This window comes from Xiphophorus hellerii, chromosome 20, assembly GCF_003331165.1.
Source record: "Xiphophorus hellerii strain 12219 chromosome 20, Xiphophorus_hellerii-4.1, whole genome shotgun sequence".
Lineage (NCBI taxonomy): Eukaryota > Metazoa > Chordata > Actinopteri > Cyprinodontiformes > Poeciliidae > Xiphophorus > Xiphophorus hellerii.
In genome coordinates, this window is record NC_045691.1 from 27,201,391 (window position 1) to 27,219,417 (window position 18,027).

The window sequence follows — 18,027 nt, forward strand, 5'->3', positions numbered from 1 at the left end:
CTGCTTCCCTGAACTCTACACAAAGTTGGACAAACAACATGAAATTGTGTCTGACCTCTGCTCAAAAAAAAAAAAAGAAAAAGAAAGCAAAAGCAAGGTCCAATCAGCTGCTGTATTGTAAGAACTGTACACTGCTTATTCCCTTTTTCTATTAAACGCCAGCTGTCCAGATGAAAAATCTGCCGGCATACCAGTGTAGGAAAAAGGGTTGTTTTGTGATTCTTTAACAGTAATATCTGACTTTTCAAAATATTGCAACAAATAAATATGACAAAAGGCTCAAAAACTCTCGATATATTACGGAGCCCCATGGGATATGTGGAGAAAATGCCTTCTTTCGCATTCCCTCGCAAAACCTTTGCGTTACTTCGCAGTAAGCAAATATTGCTAAGTGCAAAATTTGCTGGTCTATTTTATATACAGTCACAGATATCAATTTCAATTTCAAATATTTACACATTTAAAGAGTCTCAGTGAAAATATGTTTATATATTCTTAACTCTTTTGTGCAAAAACTGATTGAAAACCGATTTACTCGGTTCATGTACGTTTTGAGACGGAACTGGACATGAAAACGTCCCTTTAAACCAGTCAGACAACCAACACACAAAAAAAAATCAAAACTGTCAGATAAGTCGTGAAAATAACTCAGAAATAGTCCAAATAGTTTGGAGTTTTTCTTTCTTTTGTTCCTTTTTACAGAAAGTTTGTTTACATCTGAGAACAGAGAAGGAAAGCCCAGGTTTGGCCTGTTTCGCTTTCTCATTTTGCACAAACTCATAGTGGTGCATTTCTATCCACGAGAAAAAAGATATAAAACTTCAAATATCTCACAAACAAGATATTAACATACATGGAAACGAAAACCTTGTAGCAGAAAGTACGGTGGCCACCGTAAGAAAGGCTTACGGTATTCAGTAATACCGCATGAACTGATCAGTACGTTATTCCTGGAGAACGCAAAACCCAGTGCGAAGTAACGCAAATGAAACAAAAATTTCCCATGTCCCCTAAATGGATTTATATACTTTACATATAAAGTAAGAACATTTGTGTTCAGTTATTGCTTTGTTTTACCGATGCTTCTTAGCAATGACTTTATACCAGTGGAAACCCCCAAATGGCTTCTTCTACAAATGAAAAGTGTTTTGTGTCATTTATTGGATCAAATGATTGAAGTTTGACCTTTGTAGTTTAACAACTTATTGATAAAAAAACAAAAAAAACAAACAAATGGGGCCTCAGCAGCAGGTGGGGGAACTGTACACAACACAACAGCCTGAGAACCTCCTCATCATCCTGGTTGCCATCTTGGTGGGATGGCGTCCCGTCCTTCGTCCTGCATCTGCGACAAATAAGCCAGTGTGGTTGAGTTGGTCACTTTGGCATGAACAGGATTCCCAAACTAAAGACACGAGTAAGGAGGAAACCATGTGCTGTGAAAAGGATAAAGTCTCTAACAGAGCAGATGGAATTCCCACCAATTGCAGGATCTTGGTTTCTTTCTTCATGGCGATTGCGTCCAATGGTGGTAAAGTTTGTTTTTTCAGTGAGAGAGACGCCAGTCCACAAAATCACTCAAAAACTAATTAGCACTAGCAGAGAACATTGAGTAGCTCCAATGTTTGTGACATTTGAGTGAAGACGATGCATTAAAGGGACATTTAGGTTTTCACATATGGGAGGAGAAATAAAACATCAGGCTGCATGTTTGATCTTGCTTTGACAACAACAGAATATCTCGATTCAATTGTGATTCGGACTGATTTTTCATATTCGGTTGCCGCTCGTGAGATTTACAAACAAATTTGTAAATCTCGACTTGACAAGTTAAGTTTCTGTGTCAAGTAGCTGCTGTGAAAAACGCCCTTGTTTTAATGAGAGCGAGCGAACTACAAAGTCTCAATGGGAGCCTGTTCTGCGACAACACCGGACCCCCTGGTGGGAAGCCGCATGCGGTGCTCGACACTCGGGCATTCATGTAGAAATGACGGATTTCAGATTGCTGTGTGCTGCTTTGTGGAGAAAACAGGCAAATTTATTTTTGAGCAGCAGAGAAATAAATAATCGTTATTTATTTCTGAGTGGTGAATAATTTGGCCGAGGTCTGCACAGCTGACTGGGTTTGTGATGCCAGTCAGAATGAGGATTCATTTGTTTCAGACAATACACATAGAAAAAAATTTAATTGCTGGATTGTTTCTTTGACCCAAATGTTGCAGTCAGAAGAGGACTTGGGTTGTTTCAGCCAATCACTCAGAAATTGTGAAATTGTGAGACCACCATTATGAATTATATATAAACCTAAGCATATTTTAATTTAAACCATATCCACATAAGCTAGAGCGAGTAATGTTCAGTATTTATTCTTTCATTAAAGGATTGGTCATAAAGTCAGCATAGACAGACATTTTATGTAATTATACTCACTGAATTTACAAGTATTTGCAACAGATTCTTTGCTGATTTTGTTCATTTTCTGGATATCTGGGCGAAGCGTCCTGCACTGGTAGAAACAAGAACAGAAGTTTGTGATATATGAAGTAAAGCAAATATCTAGGGATTTTTTTTTTTGTAGTCAATTATTCTATTGGTCGTTTGGATGCTAAAAAAATCGGTACATTCTGTACATTTTTCAGTTAACCACCTCAGATAATATTTTCTAATATTTCTATTTGACAACAGAAATATTGTCTAACAGACAATAATAGACATAAAATTTAACCCATAATGACATGACAAAATAAAGCTTCCATTGCCTAACATGCATATATGGTGGTTAGACAAAGAAGTTGTTTTTTTGTGTGTTTTTTTATCCTACATGCAAAATGTATATATTTTCGTGCAGCTTTGGCTTAATTATTGCTCTGACTATATTGTTTTTTCAGCAAATTGCCTTTTTTGGAGCCTGTATACTCTAGGTAACAATTAATTGATTACTAAATTAGTCGACAATCAGTTCAACAATTGATTCATCACGATTTCATCTGATCAATCGGTCCAGTCCTACAAATTTCGCTCCCACACAACATTGCGTTTCTGAGCAAAATAAGTAAGATTAAGTTGTTGATCAGTTTTTAGAGTGAAGCCTTGCAGCAGGTTTTAGGTCACAAACCTAATGTGTTACACAAGTGATCTACTCTGTGACAAGCTGGAGTTTTGTCGCTAAAAACTCCTGTGAATAGTCTAATCTTCCTTATTACTGGGTCTTTTTAACGTGCGATCTTTAAGACGATTATTTAAAATCCAACATAAAGACGCCTGAAGAAGCACAGCTGCACCTCAGAGAGACTGATGATAATCCCTGAAGCAGCAGCAGCCAGAGCAGCCATCACTGAAGCTCTTAAGGTCTTTGTGCTCTTAATGCTTTTGGAGGCTCCCGGTTGTCCGGCCTCAGTGGACGTTCTTTGTAAAGCGCACATTCACAGTGAGTCATAATGACTGTAATAACAGACTTCAAAGCCCCCACAGGTGAGAAGTGTGCCCTTTTCTCAAATTATAAGTAGTTATTTAAAAATGATTAAGGAATATGAATGTTCAGTAAGGGAACCGTGGATGACTCTCTTTTCTTTTCTTTTGTGTTTCACATGATCCGAGTGTTAAAGTGCAAAGCAAACCTGTGAGTTTCACAAACAGCAGCGTCTACATTTTTAGCACAGGTTGGTTGTGAAAAGACTTGTCCTTGCTGTCTACAGTCGATCAGCTCTCCGGCGACATACGGATGCGGCTGTCTAGCTGTTTCTGTGGGAGGTCGGCTGTGTTTGATGGATGTCTTGATTTTTTTTAGGATTGCAAAGACAGCAAAGAGGAAGGGAGGCCCAAGCCCCGCTTTTTTAAACTCGGAGTTCTGTTTTGCTCGGTCAAACATGGAGCAGGACCTCCCTCCACAGAATGAAGTCCTACTGTACCGTGAAACGGCAAACAAGAGCATAAAAGGTAACAGAAAAAAAAAACAAAACTCTTCAATTTCTAAACCCTGTGTAACTGTAAGCAAAAAATCAACTTAGAACCTAAATAGAAGAGTGTTGAATAGAATGAAGAAACTCATTATTTCCATCATGAGCTCTGAACATGAGGGTAATGTTCATAGTACGACTTGTTTTACGGATTTTGAGTGGATTGGTTGAAATCTACACAGATTAACACAATATTGCACACAGGAAAAAACAGAAATGTTCATTTTTACAAGAAAAACCCCCCACCATGTGTCATACATGCTGAGAAACTAGAGACGAAGCGATCAGAGATCTGTGGCCAATTTGTGACGTCTGGTTAATAAAAACTCTAATTTTAGACGCTAAGGGTTTCTCACTGAAACCCAGAGATCAGAGGGTGAACTGAGTCCAGAAGAGAAATCACAACAAAACCGGGTTCTGCTACTCATTCAAAATGAAAACTGTATAACTTGAAGTAGGGCCACACACCTGAGTGAAGTTGGACCCCCTGCCCTTTTTCCAAATCAGACAAAATTGGTATCAAATGTTTGTGCTACAGTTGTGCAGCAAAATGTTTTGTTTGTGCTGCTTTGGCTTTGAAGATATTAATGAAAGTTTGAAGGTCAGGAGGTCAACCAGCCCCAGCCACTTTTACTAAATCAAAATGACCTTTAAACCTTCATTAATACCTTCAAAGCCAAAGCTGCACAAACAAAAAATTGTGCTGCACAAACCAGCACAAACGTAGTCGAGTTGATTGACACAGATTTTGTCTGATTTGAAGAAGGTGTTGGTGCCAACTTCACTCAGGTGGACGACACAATATTAGCCTTATAACGACATATTCTGCAAGGAGGTGAAATTTTAAACTGTCTTTTGCATCTCAGATTAGCAATTAGCATAAACGACATTAACATTTCTAAATGCACTGACAAAAAGTCTCTAAATCCCCCCCATCTATATGCGGGTTCACTAGGATTCTCTGGAAGCTCCACAGATTTTCACCATTTGACCGATAATGCCTAAAAAGTCAGACAGTGGACGAAAAAAACAACGGGTCAGATCATGAGTTAAAGAAAAATAAGAACAAGAAAGCTTAAGTAAGCTGAGGTGGAATCTTTTTTTTTCTCCCCCATGCGGGTAATTTATCTCCCTGGGACAACAAGGACACAAAACTACATTGATATTCTGTTGAGAATTTACTTTTCAATTCTTCCTGTTTGCTTCTGAGCAGATCATGTATAAACTGGCACATTATCACTCCCTAATCGACTGTGGTGAAAACCGCAAATCTCTGAGCTTAAAATGTGAATACGTGCTTCAGTACGCGGCGAGAGACTCGTCTAGATAAACATCACAAGGTCTCTTTACTTTCACTCAAATTAAATCTAAGAGTTTCTAACAAACTTCTATAATTTCTCAATCCAGTGAAAAAGGTTGAAAGTTGAAGCGCAGTCTCTGCTGATGTCCATTCAACAACTTAAATATCTAACAACTTCATTCATTCCTGCCTGGGGAACAACTTAAATGTTCCCCAGGCAGGAATGAATTAACATCCTGATCTACGAAACATTGAAAGAGCTAAATGAATAGTAGCATCTTGAATAAATAACTGAAGTGCCTCTATAGAAAATATTCTCCATTGAGAAGCTTCTCACAGCTTTTTTGCCTCCTCTGACTTCATCTAGACATAATGAAAATAGCTAATGGGTCCCTTGAGTAACTTGCTAAAAGGTGTTAGCATGACCTGCTAGCACCAGATATCAAGTTATTAGTAAACATATCGCGCTTTTGACTTCTTGCGGTAAAGCTGAAGTCAAAAGCACGAGACTGCTTGCCAGGCAATTCCTTGGTGCATCCCAATCACAAACTCTTCCAATTAACTTTCTTTAAGTCAAAGTTAAATTCCACGAAAAATCAGAAAAACAAAGAAGTCGACCCGCTGAGGAACCAAGGCGGAAAACAGCTCTCGCATGTTTTTAATGTTTTTTTTCCCGTAGTTTGCATATTCCTTCACGATTCTGGCAAGGCCGCTGGGAGATTGATGCGTCTGTCTCTTTCATACCTTCTGTGACTGCTCAGCGAGGCGCCGTGCGCCACCAAACTAGCCACATTCCTAAATGATGAATGTGTGCCAGCTCGTCCACGGGGACCAGAGACGAATCTAATATCAGCTGAGAGAGAGAGAGGAGGCTGATATTGAAAATCATCTGGAATTTTGCCCGCCCCCGATATTGAAAATCTTTATTCTAATTGCATGAATGAATTGAATGTTCTGTTTTGATAAATCCACTCTGCCGCCGAGGGGATTGTGTAAATGAAGCATCGCAGATTCGTTTGTGACTGCGGCAGACACCGCCGTGTCTTGTGCCCGGAAGTCATTTTCAAACTCTCCTTGCGCCGATGTTGATTGCCTGTTTACTCGAGCAAAAAAACCCCAAAAAACAACTCTGCTCACACAACGTTATCACATGATGTAAATGATTCTCTGACAAGATCTTCCACCCACATATTACGACATATCAAACCGTGATAAGAGGAACATCTTTCACGACGACGTTCGGGAGAAACGGCAGACAACATTTCAGTATAGAAAACAAATTTTATTTCTCATAAGGCTGTCTTATATCTACTGGGGGATAGCTATTTTTCTCCATTGGGACTAATACTTTCTCTCTGGCATTGTAAGCAAATCTTCCGTCTCCCGTGCGTGAGAGAGACACGACGCCCGTTTCTTATGATCATGCTCATATTTTATCCACAGCTGCTCTGAGTCCCTGCTGCATCTGGGCCCAAAGGTCAAGAAGTGTTGTCAGCTCTGCTTCCACACGTGAGGCGATTCTATACATTGTTTTTCCTCATCAAGCGTTGCCGGTGCCCAGCCGAAAGCATCGCTGAATGACAAAAACAAAAAGCATCCCAGAACTCATCATTACAATTCATTCACAGCCGTTTCCCCCCCCCCCCCCCAACACAAGCTTACATTGTGAAGCGGCTCCTTTTGGAACTGGTCGATGTGTTATTAGGATGGCACATTTATCAGCCTCTTGGACCTGTCATCTTACAGCGTACTTTGTGTATTTATGTGTTTATTTACACAAATGATCTTACATAAAATAAATGTGGTGCTCATGAAATCTACATTGGGCATGCCCAGCAGTAAAAGTCAACGTGTCCCTTATAGAGGATGAAGCTCGGGGCCGTAAAGTCAGACCAGGAGAAGGAGAGTTCTCGTATCTCATCATAGGCAACCAGTAGGTCCAAGTTACTGAAAGTCCTGCCTCTCCTGCACTCACAGAAATGGCATCTGTCTCCATCAGCGAGTCAAACACGAATGATTTCTGCACAGAAATAACAGAAAATGAGGGTCAATTTGACTCCCCTGCGCAACCACTTGTGTGAATCTCACGTTTAGTTTTGTGTGCACCCCTCGACCGGTTCACCTTCCGGGCGGGCCGGGAGATTATCTTCAAAATATTTGACCACCCTCTAAATGAGCCCCTGCTAAGTTGTATCAGGCTTTCAGGTAAAGACAGGGTGAGGAAACAGAAAGAGAGCAGGTTGGAAACTGGCCACAGGAAGAGGAGAGAGTCACCGACGCAGGGCTCATTGATCAAACAGGGGATTAGTGCTGTTTCAAATCCTTGGCACCAAGTGAGCAAAGCTGTTTTATCTGGATGGATATCCTTTCCGCGGTCCCGGGGTAAGCCAGTCGGTAGCCGTGGATGTGATAGTTTTAGTCAGTTCAACGGGAGGAGACAAAAAGTTCAGAAAGGGTGTAAAGCCTGGCGCGCAGTCCTGCAACCGGGAGCTCGCTGTTAGGTCCTGGGATGAATCTGAAACACAGGGGTGGAAGAGGAAGAGGAGAGAGAACAAACAGATGCTTAGAGAGAGCAGAGAGGTAAAAGTGAGCAAGAGATAGACCCCCCCGCAAAAAACTGCTATTTCTAAAACAAGAGGACTCTTTTGAACTGGTGTTGGTCACTTCGTCCCTTAGCCATTTCATTCTTTTAGTCCCATAATTTTCTGGGAATGAAATAGTGCTGCAGAATATCTCCTACCAATCATTGGTCGATTCATAGTCATCAAGAGGATGTTTGGTATCTGCTGCGACAACCAACAATCCTCAGAAATTTGCTATATCCAACTCCACCAAGGCCTAACTTTATGACCACTGTGACATGAATAATACTGATCGCACCTTCATCATGCATCATGTTGGAGATGTTTGACAGCAAGTTAATGTGTTAAAAACAGAAAAGGTCGGCGAGTTTAAGGATTTCAGTGAGTTTGACAAGAGCCGGGATCAGTTCAATTCAGTTTATTTACATAGTGCCAATTCACAACACTTCATGTAAAGGCACCTTACAAAAAAGTCATTTCAATGCATTCCAACTGATCAAACAGTTCACTAGGTTCAGTCCAATATTACAATTATTTTCTATCTAAGGAAACGCAAAAAATGGCATTGAGGGCATGACGAGCTTGATTAAAGTGGCTAGCAACTTTGTCAAAGAATCTCATGTGGTTGGCTTCCAGTTTACTGGTCCCATAAAGAAAGAGAGGCCAAACCAGCGTCATGGCCATTGAGGGCCATGCAGCCAAAGTTCATGCAGGTTCTCAATGAAATATTTCAGGATACATTTTGTACCATAGTTTGTTGCATACGACTCGCATGTCATTCCTGATGTCTGTGGTCTCTTTCAGAAGATAATCTGCAATGCCACAAGGAAATAACGGTTCGATACTAAGCAGGTGGTCATAATGTTATGCCTGGAGCCTGGTGGACGACAAATAGTTAATATCCACAAGTAGGAGGTCATTTAGAGTTGTATAAGATTAAACCAAACTCAAATATCATCAGAGTCAAATGGCTTAAACAGGGATCAGAACAGTAACCAATGGCAACCTGATTTAATGTAAAGTTTCCAGCTAAAACCATACAACTAAATTAGATTACAAGTCAGCATTTGATGACTTTTCATCTCTACAATCAATAAAAATACAAAGAAAAAATATATACTTAATGATTAAACGCCTGGATGCAAAATGGAAGTAAGTTAGGATGAATTGGCAGCGGATGGGTAAGAGATGGGTGTGTTTTGGCAAAGGGGCGAATTGACCAGGAGATTTTTCAAACTCCAGAGCTCCGTAAACCTGTGTCTCATCTCCAGGTTTGCCCTTCTGCTAAAAAGCTCGTGTGAGCTGTTTAACACTAAGAGAAATGACTCTAGTGAACACACCGCGGTGTGTTTCCATGCTGTGTATGTCTGGTTTATGTCATTACCCTTGTTAAATGACCGACGGTGTCTCTTCATATGTAGACACCCTGTACGTCCCTGCAACCGTCTCTATTAGCAGACAGGCAAACGCAGCTACGGATTTTCCTCTAATCTGATAAAAATGACTCTGGCCTTGCTAAATCGAAGCCCACGCTGCCGAGTCTGAGCCGTCTCTCCGTGACTTCGGTTCAGGGACGTTTAATTCATCATCAGCTGCAGACATGAACTCGTTTCAGTGGCGCTTTGTGCAGCCTTGAGACTGCTATTGAACGTTCAGCTTTTCAGCGTCCCGCTCGACACGAAGCTCAATAAAAACAATGTGCAGTATGTCTGCATCTACTGGAGTTCTGCAGTTTGTTGCCTCCCTTTCGTCCTATTTAATGATTTAGAGATCAAATGATCTCTAAATCAAATGAGCAATTGAACACAATTAAAGGCAGATTTTACGGTTTTTCTGCTTCTTCAAGATAATGCAGTGAAAAAAAATTATAAGTTAAATGCATACTGTAAAGCGAGCCAGACATGATTTATGGAATGATTTGTGATACACCGGACAGGATATTTACAGCTGCAAGCATGTAAAACTGCAACTAAGACACTGCTGTTGTTTTGTTTTTGACTGGCTCCATAGCAAGCTGACACACTGGCATCTTCTATGCTTGCAATTAAACAGTTTGCTCACTGCATTGTCTATATTTGTATGTCCTGGATTTGAGGGGCATCACTGGGCTGAAACCCAAAGTGATAATAGAAGTAGTGGGACTAATGCCAACCATTGGCCAGTATAGCAATGGTTGGTGTGGAGATAGGCTGGCTGGTGGACAGATATTGCTGTCCAGCCAAGACTCAGGCAACCTGGACATTCAGAGATGATATAGATGCTGCCTGTTTGATCTGCTGACAGTAGAAGAAGATATCACTTCAATCAAAGGGTTTGGGGAACAAAATATCTATTTAACTTCATTAGATATGCCTAATATGTATGATGATTTGTTTTTTTGAAGTATTTTCTCCCAGAAAGAAAGAAACGTGATTTCTTTGGGTGGGAATCTATCATAAAGTGTCTAAAAGGCAGAAATACATGTTAGTGCAGGAATTTGAATCGCCTGCAAACCAGAGTTAAGTCAATTAGAGTGCTGATCTATTTATCATCTGCTAATGATATTGTGCTATAGATGCTTTAAAAGTTGTTTTAGATTAAAACATTTTCCTCCAGATCTCATCAAAGTGTATCCTTGAAAAAAAATAAAATAAAATCCTGTTTTCTCCCATGTTTCTCCGGCACAGTAATCCTTTCGGCTCGTCTGTCCCATATTTGCATCTGTATCATCTCGGCTGTCTGGCAGCCATATCAAAATTACCTCTGCAAGACCAGCAGCAGAAGCAGGTCGCATATCAAGGATCACGGTCCGTCTCAAAACCCCAATCCCCTCGCGGTTTGTTAGCAGAAAAAAGAGACGCGGTATGGAAATATCAACCCACACGGACGTGTAAGAGAGACTAACCGTGTCCTCGGCTCGTTTTAGTCCCCTTGAAATGAACAGTCCGGCAGGTAGCCGTAGATTGCTCAAGGATTTCCTGCTTGTCTGCTCGTCGTTGCCGGCAAATTAGATGTCTGCATTCTAATTTGTTTACTGCATTAAATTGTAATTTACTCCGACTACAGTTGGTAGGCTCCAAGGACAATTGCCTCGGTGGAAGACCTCAGTGCAAACATAGTCGACTCTCTTCTCCTTCCTTATTTAGTGCTCAACAAATCAGTCGCGCCTGTGGAGAACCGGCTTCCCGCAGCTCCACTAAACACCACTCCCTCGTAAAAACAGAAGACACCAGACACCAAAATGAGTCAAGATTTATTTAATGCAACAGTGACAATGGGAAAAGAAATATATATAAATTAATTAGGGGCCACTTAGAGTGAACTACTTCACTCAAAACCTCTATAAATATGCCAGAGGAGTACGGATCAGGGCCGCCTGCTCTGCATCTGTCTTTTTACAGACTCATGCTGTTGAGAAAACTCATGTCTTTTATGCTTAATATATAATTTATGATGTTATACTGTATAATTTCCTGTCTTTAGTGTTGATGCTGTATAAGCAGAAGCAGCGGGATCAAGCACATCATTCCTGCATCACCTCAACTAATTATGTCACGGTCGTACAAAGTGCTACGGCAACATGTGAGAATAAAGATGGTTGACGATGAATCTGCAAGTTCGTTGCTCTCAGACTGACCTCATAGATGGGTTATTTATTTGAATAAGAGCTGTCTGCTCCTTTTAACAAAAGAATGTGGCTCACATAACAGCTGTGGAGTAAAAAAAAAAATGATGATGAAATAAGGCCAGTCTATTTAGGTTCGATGCTTCGTAATGGGAACGGACCAGTTGCCAGAATCAAGGCGAAGCAAGTGACTCTTTCAAAAGTTTAGAAATTTTCTGGTAGGATATAAACATTTCTGTGGTTTATTGTGATTTGATTGAGAAGCTGGAGGAAGTACCAGAGTTACTGGACTACAGAAAACAGAATAACTCTGCTCTCCTCCTCCCAGAGAAATATTTCTGCTTGTAAAAAAAACAAAAAACCAGTGATAATCATGATGTTGATGCTAAAGCGGCACTACCCATCACTTTTATTAGAGCGCATACATAATCATGTGTTAAAGTTACCTAAATATAGTATAAGTTTTCATGATATCATTTTGTTGTAGAATATTAAAACAATTGGCAATAAAAAAATACGAGGAAGAACAACCCAAAGCTCAAACCAAGTCAGCCAGAAAACAGAAGCAATGGCAGTTGTTGTTTGTGAGCATAAAGTTTGTCAAAGAAGAAAATCACCTCTTTTACTACATCGTGTTTCCTCCATGTCTAACCCAAATAAAGCACATCATTCCTGCATCACCTCAACTAATTATGTCACGGTCGTACAAAGTGCTACGGCAACATGTGAGAATAAAGATGGTTGACGATGAAATAAAGGAGAAAAGATTTGAGCATTTTAAATCCCTGTCCAAATACTAGTCGTGTAGCATTAGCTTGAAGTGGTTTTTCAGGGCCAAACATCAAGCATCTTGTTTGAAACCACACTGCGGACTGATTTAAAGAGGGTCGAGTTGTGAGACAGTTGATGGGCTTGGAACAACGTCTGACAGAAACATTATCACTGTATTGCAGCTACACCCTCACGAGTAAAACATTAGCAGAATCCCTGAATGTCAAGCGGTCCTGTGACTTGCTTGGAGAACTGAGAGTACTGAGAGTTAAAAATGCTGGTCAGAACCTGAGCACAAATCAAGACGTCTAACCGGAACTATTGCAAGAGACAGGCCTGAACAGAGCTGAAAAGGAAAACTCGTATTCTACAAAGAACAAAACATCTAAAGTGGGTAATATTCCTCACAAGAAGCACTTTAAAACTGCTAAATTCAGTAGGTGTAAATCAGTGTAATTATAAAACAGGTACAATTTAATAGTATTTAATATATTTTCCTGCAGCTGCAGGAATCATACATGCTTTCCTGTTTCCTTTTATTGGTTATTTTTAATGAAGTGTTTGTAAAAACTGTGGCGTTTTTTTACATGTGAATTTCATATCGGCCGACTTTATACCAACTAGCGGAGCCATTTATCAAGGTTGGCATTTCTGTTTCCTTTTACAGCTGAAACCACTGCAGAGTTTACGTGGGCAGGGAGAATATTTCAAAAACAATATTAAAATTGACAGGATGTCTGGTGAGGGTTACATTACATTCTTCTCTTTATTCAGACAAAATATTTATCTCTACTCTTGTACAGACAGGGAGGTGATCAAACAACCATCGTTTCTTACAGCCTCAAATAAGGGAGAGTAACATTTTCTCTTTCTAAATTCCAGCTGTTTGTTGTTCCTATAGTTTTATTTTGAAGCAAAAACAGATCAGACTATTTGACCAGCGAAACCCGTAATGCATATAAATGGCGGGCGGGACTTTTTTTGGAGGTTGCTCCTCAGCATTGCTCTCACAAACAAAAGCGTCTGTCCTGTCTGTTGACACAGAACAGGCAGTGAAGGACTCCCTCTCTGAAAGACATAAAAAGGGAGAAACATGGGTCTGAGCCACTGACTTTGACTGGCTTCCTGCTTTTTCATGCCAATTTTATTGATAAATGGAAATTCAACTTAAAACACCTGTTGCATCGTGATTTACTGACCGTTTTAGAGCAAACTAAAACCCTGCAAGGGGAAATAATAGCAACTAACAGAGCAAGTTGTTTGGATGTGGATGGAGCGCGCACCGCGTCTTAGAAAAGTATGGCACCGTTTCACTTTTTCCCTTTTTTTTTACATTTTGTTGTGCAACAAACAGATTTTATGTAACAGACCAACACAATGTGTAATCTAAAAAACTGGGGGGAAAAATCTGCCAATTTCTTTTTACAACATATCTTTAAAAGCTCACAGATTACACTGGGTAAAAAAAATATATATATATTTTTTGGAAGCTGTCTATGTTTTTCCAACTGAATTAGGACTATTTTGCGCCACTGAATGCAAAAATTACATCCATTTTTCTCAATCAGGTCAGGTTTCTAATCTAATTTGATTTAGAGAAATCACATCTTTTGACTAAACTGATGATATTTTTGTGACATTTCAATTCTGTTAATATTTCTCATCCAAAAAATGTTTTAGGAGTATCTTTTTTTTTTCTCTAATTAATTATATTAATTAAATGTTACAAAGTTGGATTTCTGTAAATTGAATAATAAACACTGATAAGGAGAAGTACATATAAATTGAACATTATTATTCATTGTGCTAAATTCCCTGTCTCTCTTCTGTCCTGGTGGAGTCTCTCCTCCTGCTCTTCACTCACTGATTCTCAGGAAACTGATCCAGATGTGAGAACAAGTTGTGCATTTTGATGCTCATGTTGCATCCATAGTTCATAAAGTTGACCTGATTGAGCAAAACCAATGAGATTTTTGGATTCAGCTCATCAAAATGACCCTAAAACAGTTGAAAAACTCCAGAGACTGATTTGATCAAAACTATTCCATTACAGCTCCAGCTGTGAGTTTAGGGTTGCTGTTTCGACTCCCGGGTCGTATTAAAGCTTTTTCAGGTTCTCTTCCAGGTTTCTTTAACTCTGTCCCTTACGTCAACACTATGTTTCAGCTTACAGGTGCTAAAGTGCAACGTTTGCCTGCCGCCACAAACAGTGTTTTGCATGTTGACCAAAACATTCAATGTTGGTCAAATTTTTCATCAGCAACCCTTTTTCCTCGCACAAAAACCAGACTACAAACTGAATAAAAATAAAACTCACACAGAATACATTTACAAGAATGAAGAATTATGAATGAACAGGTGGAATATTTGAGAGATATTAAATCAAACATCTCATTTTTGTCACATGGAAAGGTGGGACAAGATGGAAACACAGCCATTAATGGTTGATTTAAAGTTGCTTCAACAACTAATAGTTGAAACAAATTTGAGCCAGAGTACTGCAAAATCTAGACTGGAATCCAATCGATCCCAGAATACATATTTCCCGCAATAGAAATGAAACAAGGCCTTAAGATTTATTACAATGATCAATGAAGGAAATTAATATTTTAGCTGAATCAAAACAAAACTAGAGTAAAACTACAATAAAAATGACTAAACTGCAACTACAACAAATTAAATTCCATCCAGTAAATGAGTTGAAATCATTGGATAAAACAAAATTCAAAACTTTGAAAAGATCTATCTGTTCTCTTCTCCACTTAGATAAAAACAAATCTGGATTATATGCCAGATATTTCAAAACGAGCGTTCACAGATTCCGTCCCTTCTTTCCTTAGTTATTTCAGAATGAGCAACAAAATTCCCTCCCTAGCTTAGCAGAGCAGATAGAGCCAAACTCTCACATCATTTCAGCTGTGAATGCAGTGTAAGATGATTACACTTCCTCATGGTCTATCACATCAAATCCCAATAAAACACGTCAAAGGTTGTCGCCGCAAAGGTGAAAAATGTGAAAAGATTCAAATAGGTATCAATACTTTTGCAACATCGCAACAGATGTGACATTTTGACCAGAGAGGCAGATGGACGATGAATGCTAATTGAAAAAGAAAAAGAGACCAGAGTGCAGGGAGAAAAAAGCAACCTGTGGGCTATGCTGCGCGCTGATAGCTGCTTCAACAAGACCCTTAAAGGGGAATAAGGCTATCGAGTGGCCTCTGATAACACGCCACACAACGGAAAGGGGCATGCCTCACAATCTCACTTTGTGTGCCCACAAAAACAGTGGCGCAAATCAAGCAAAAACACACGGCCTGCGTACACTCGGAGGAACGAACAGACGAAACGACAGGAGCACCTAGCAGGACGCAGATTAGTCCCTAATGGGACTGGCAGACCAGTGCGAGGCACCATAATCAAACATACGCAGAGGCTGGTAGGAAAAACAGGGTCCAGAACAAAAGAGGCCATGAAAGGAAGGAGGGGCTCTGACTGTGAGTGCGTTTCCATGGCACCGCGCCGCCATTTGAACACTAACCCACCGGGACGCCACCCGTTTCGTGATATATGTGTGATCTTTCCCGTGAGAAAATATGAGAACTTACTCATCATTTATGCATGCGCTGCTTGCGCTGGATGATAAATATTTACAGTGGGTGGCGGTGTGATCTGTATTTGTGTCACTCCTGCCTAATCATGCACAGCATGTAAACACACTTGATTATTTCGCACTGAGTATTTAGGTTAATGGGAAGTCACTGAACATGAGTCGGTCACACTCCTACCACCTGACACTTAAAGCGCATATATATGTGGACCGATGTATGTGAAGGACAACAGAACAATAATAATTAAAAAAAAAAAAAAGACAGAAGAGCTTAAGAAAAAGACTAACCTTTACAGAAGCAAGAATGCAGCTCAATTTCTGTTGACGCATCCTCTGCATTTTGCTTCCAGAAGCTAAAAAGGGGAGTATGGCTGGGTGTTCTGCAAAGAGAGGGTCAAGAAAGAAAAAGAAGGACATGTGTGTATTGGGTTGAAAAGGAGCCTCAGGCCTGACTTTTTACTGGCCCTCTTTAGAGATTTTAGGCCAAAGCCGTTTTAATGAGTCGCTTTGTTTTCCCTTTATGTGCAGAACGTTACATTCCTACATGATCTAACTGGAAAAAAACAAGGAAAAAAAACAAAACTCATCAAAATACGTTTTGCTACATTTAAGATTCACTTCAAATTGTGCAAAGGACTGAACTGAAAATTAGAGATGCATTCTTTAGAGAGATCTAAGTGCTCAACCTTACCTTGAAGGGCTGAAAAGACCCCAAGTCCTCTCTGAAAATTTATGACAGCGGTGGCTTCGAGAGAGCCCAGCTCAACTTTGACCCCTAAATGACAACAAACAAATCTACAGAACAGCCTCGGGAAGCCCAATGCTGCCCCTCCGATCTCATTAGTCTCTGCTTTTATCTGAAGTCACTGTGTCTAAGCACTGAAAGGTAGACACAGTTGATCAGCATGCAATTCAGCTGATCAACTTATTACAACTTGCTTTTAGGTTTTACCTCCTTTTTCTATTCATATGCTGCGTTTGGAGTCAGTTTATGCAGCTAAGAGGCAGTAGAGACGCAGACTAGTCCTTAATTTGATCTCTGAGAGGAATGTGGCCTCAGGTAGAGTTCACCTGTTTGGTTACATGTTTACTGTTTAACGCTACGGTTCCTCCTCCTGGATGCCCTACCAGAACAGAACCACACCTTGTCGTACCGAAGGCCCAGACCTACGTCAGAATAATCTGCAAAAATCGCAGAACTTCTTACAGAAGCAGGAAGTGACGGAAATGCTGTTCAATAAAGTGTTGAGATACACTTTGAGAGATAAATGTGGCTGATTTAAACTGACTTGTATGTCTCTTTGGGATAACGGTAATACGTTCACGCTTGTGTGTCGGGGCTAAAAGACCTGAAACAAGTACACACACACTCACAGCGAGCGTTTGGACGTCTCCTGCATACGTGAGTGTGTGTTATGGGAGCATAGGTGTGTTGCATGTCGACACGTTTTCAGCGCAGCGTGTGTGAGCTCTCACCCTTGTGGTCTTGATCTTGTTCCCAGATGAGCACATCCATCCAGAGTTGTCAGGCAGAGTCTTGCACTCTTCTCCCTCCAGACACGGTTCCATCTCACACCACCACTTCCCAATTACAATGGACGCTGCAGAGGGAGAGCACAGACCCATAGACAAAAAAAAAAAAAGAAGTAAGTCTGGAACAAAGACAGACACATATGTACTAGAGATGGGCGATATGGAGTTAAAGATAAGAACTATTTATTGCTTCTTTTATAGCTAACTGTAAGATTTGATCTTCATGATTGTTGTCATGAAGTGTCATTTGGTAAATAATGACACTTTTAATGAAAGTTTTAATGAAACTTTGCATTAAATGTGTCATTATTTACTGAATAATGCAAAATTTACACTTTTAATGAACTTTTAGAGCACCTTTTAGACTTTTAGAGTCTCATTATTTACAGAATGAAACTTCAGGACAACAGTCATAATCATTCATAAAGACTCCTTCATCTTCATGACAGGTGCTACGTCATGTTTATGACAGTCTCATGCCAGTCTTATCCACACGCCTTCAAATAAAGTATTACCAAAAAGGGTAGGAGATATGAACACTTCAACAAGTAGCTGTACCTATCCAAACTCTAAAACATTTCATGTACGTCTTTTTCATCCACAACTTTTAACTCGCTACGTTATGAGCATCGCCACACGAGAGCTTTGCTCCGTCTCTAAATGATTATTTT

At 40.0% G+C, this 18,027-nt stretch overlaps 1 protein-coding gene across 4 annotated transcripts in view; it reads right to left on the reverse strand.

The window, feature by feature from the left end:
• Positions 1-6,517: 6,517 nt before the first annotated feature.
• Positions 6,518-18,027, reverse strand: part of tafa1b (TAFA chemokine like family member 1b) — a 175,970-nt gene continuing 164,460 nt past the window's right edge. For 3 of the 4 annotated variants that reach the window (XM_032548816.1, XM_032548815.1, XM_032548814.1), the window contains 3 exons: positions 17,300-17,424; positions 16,112-16,203; positions 6,518-7,771 (listed from right to left, as the gene is read on the reverse strand). In XM_032548816.1, coding sequence (XP_032404707.1) covers positions 16,177-16,203; positions 17,300-17,424 — 152 coding nt within the window. In that variant the 3' untranslated portion in view covers positions 6,518-7,771; positions 16,112-16,176. The remainder of the gene's footprint in view (positions 7,772-16,111; positions 16,204-17,299; positions 17,425-18,027) is intronic. The other variant, XM_032548817.1, reaches the window with a different exon arrangement.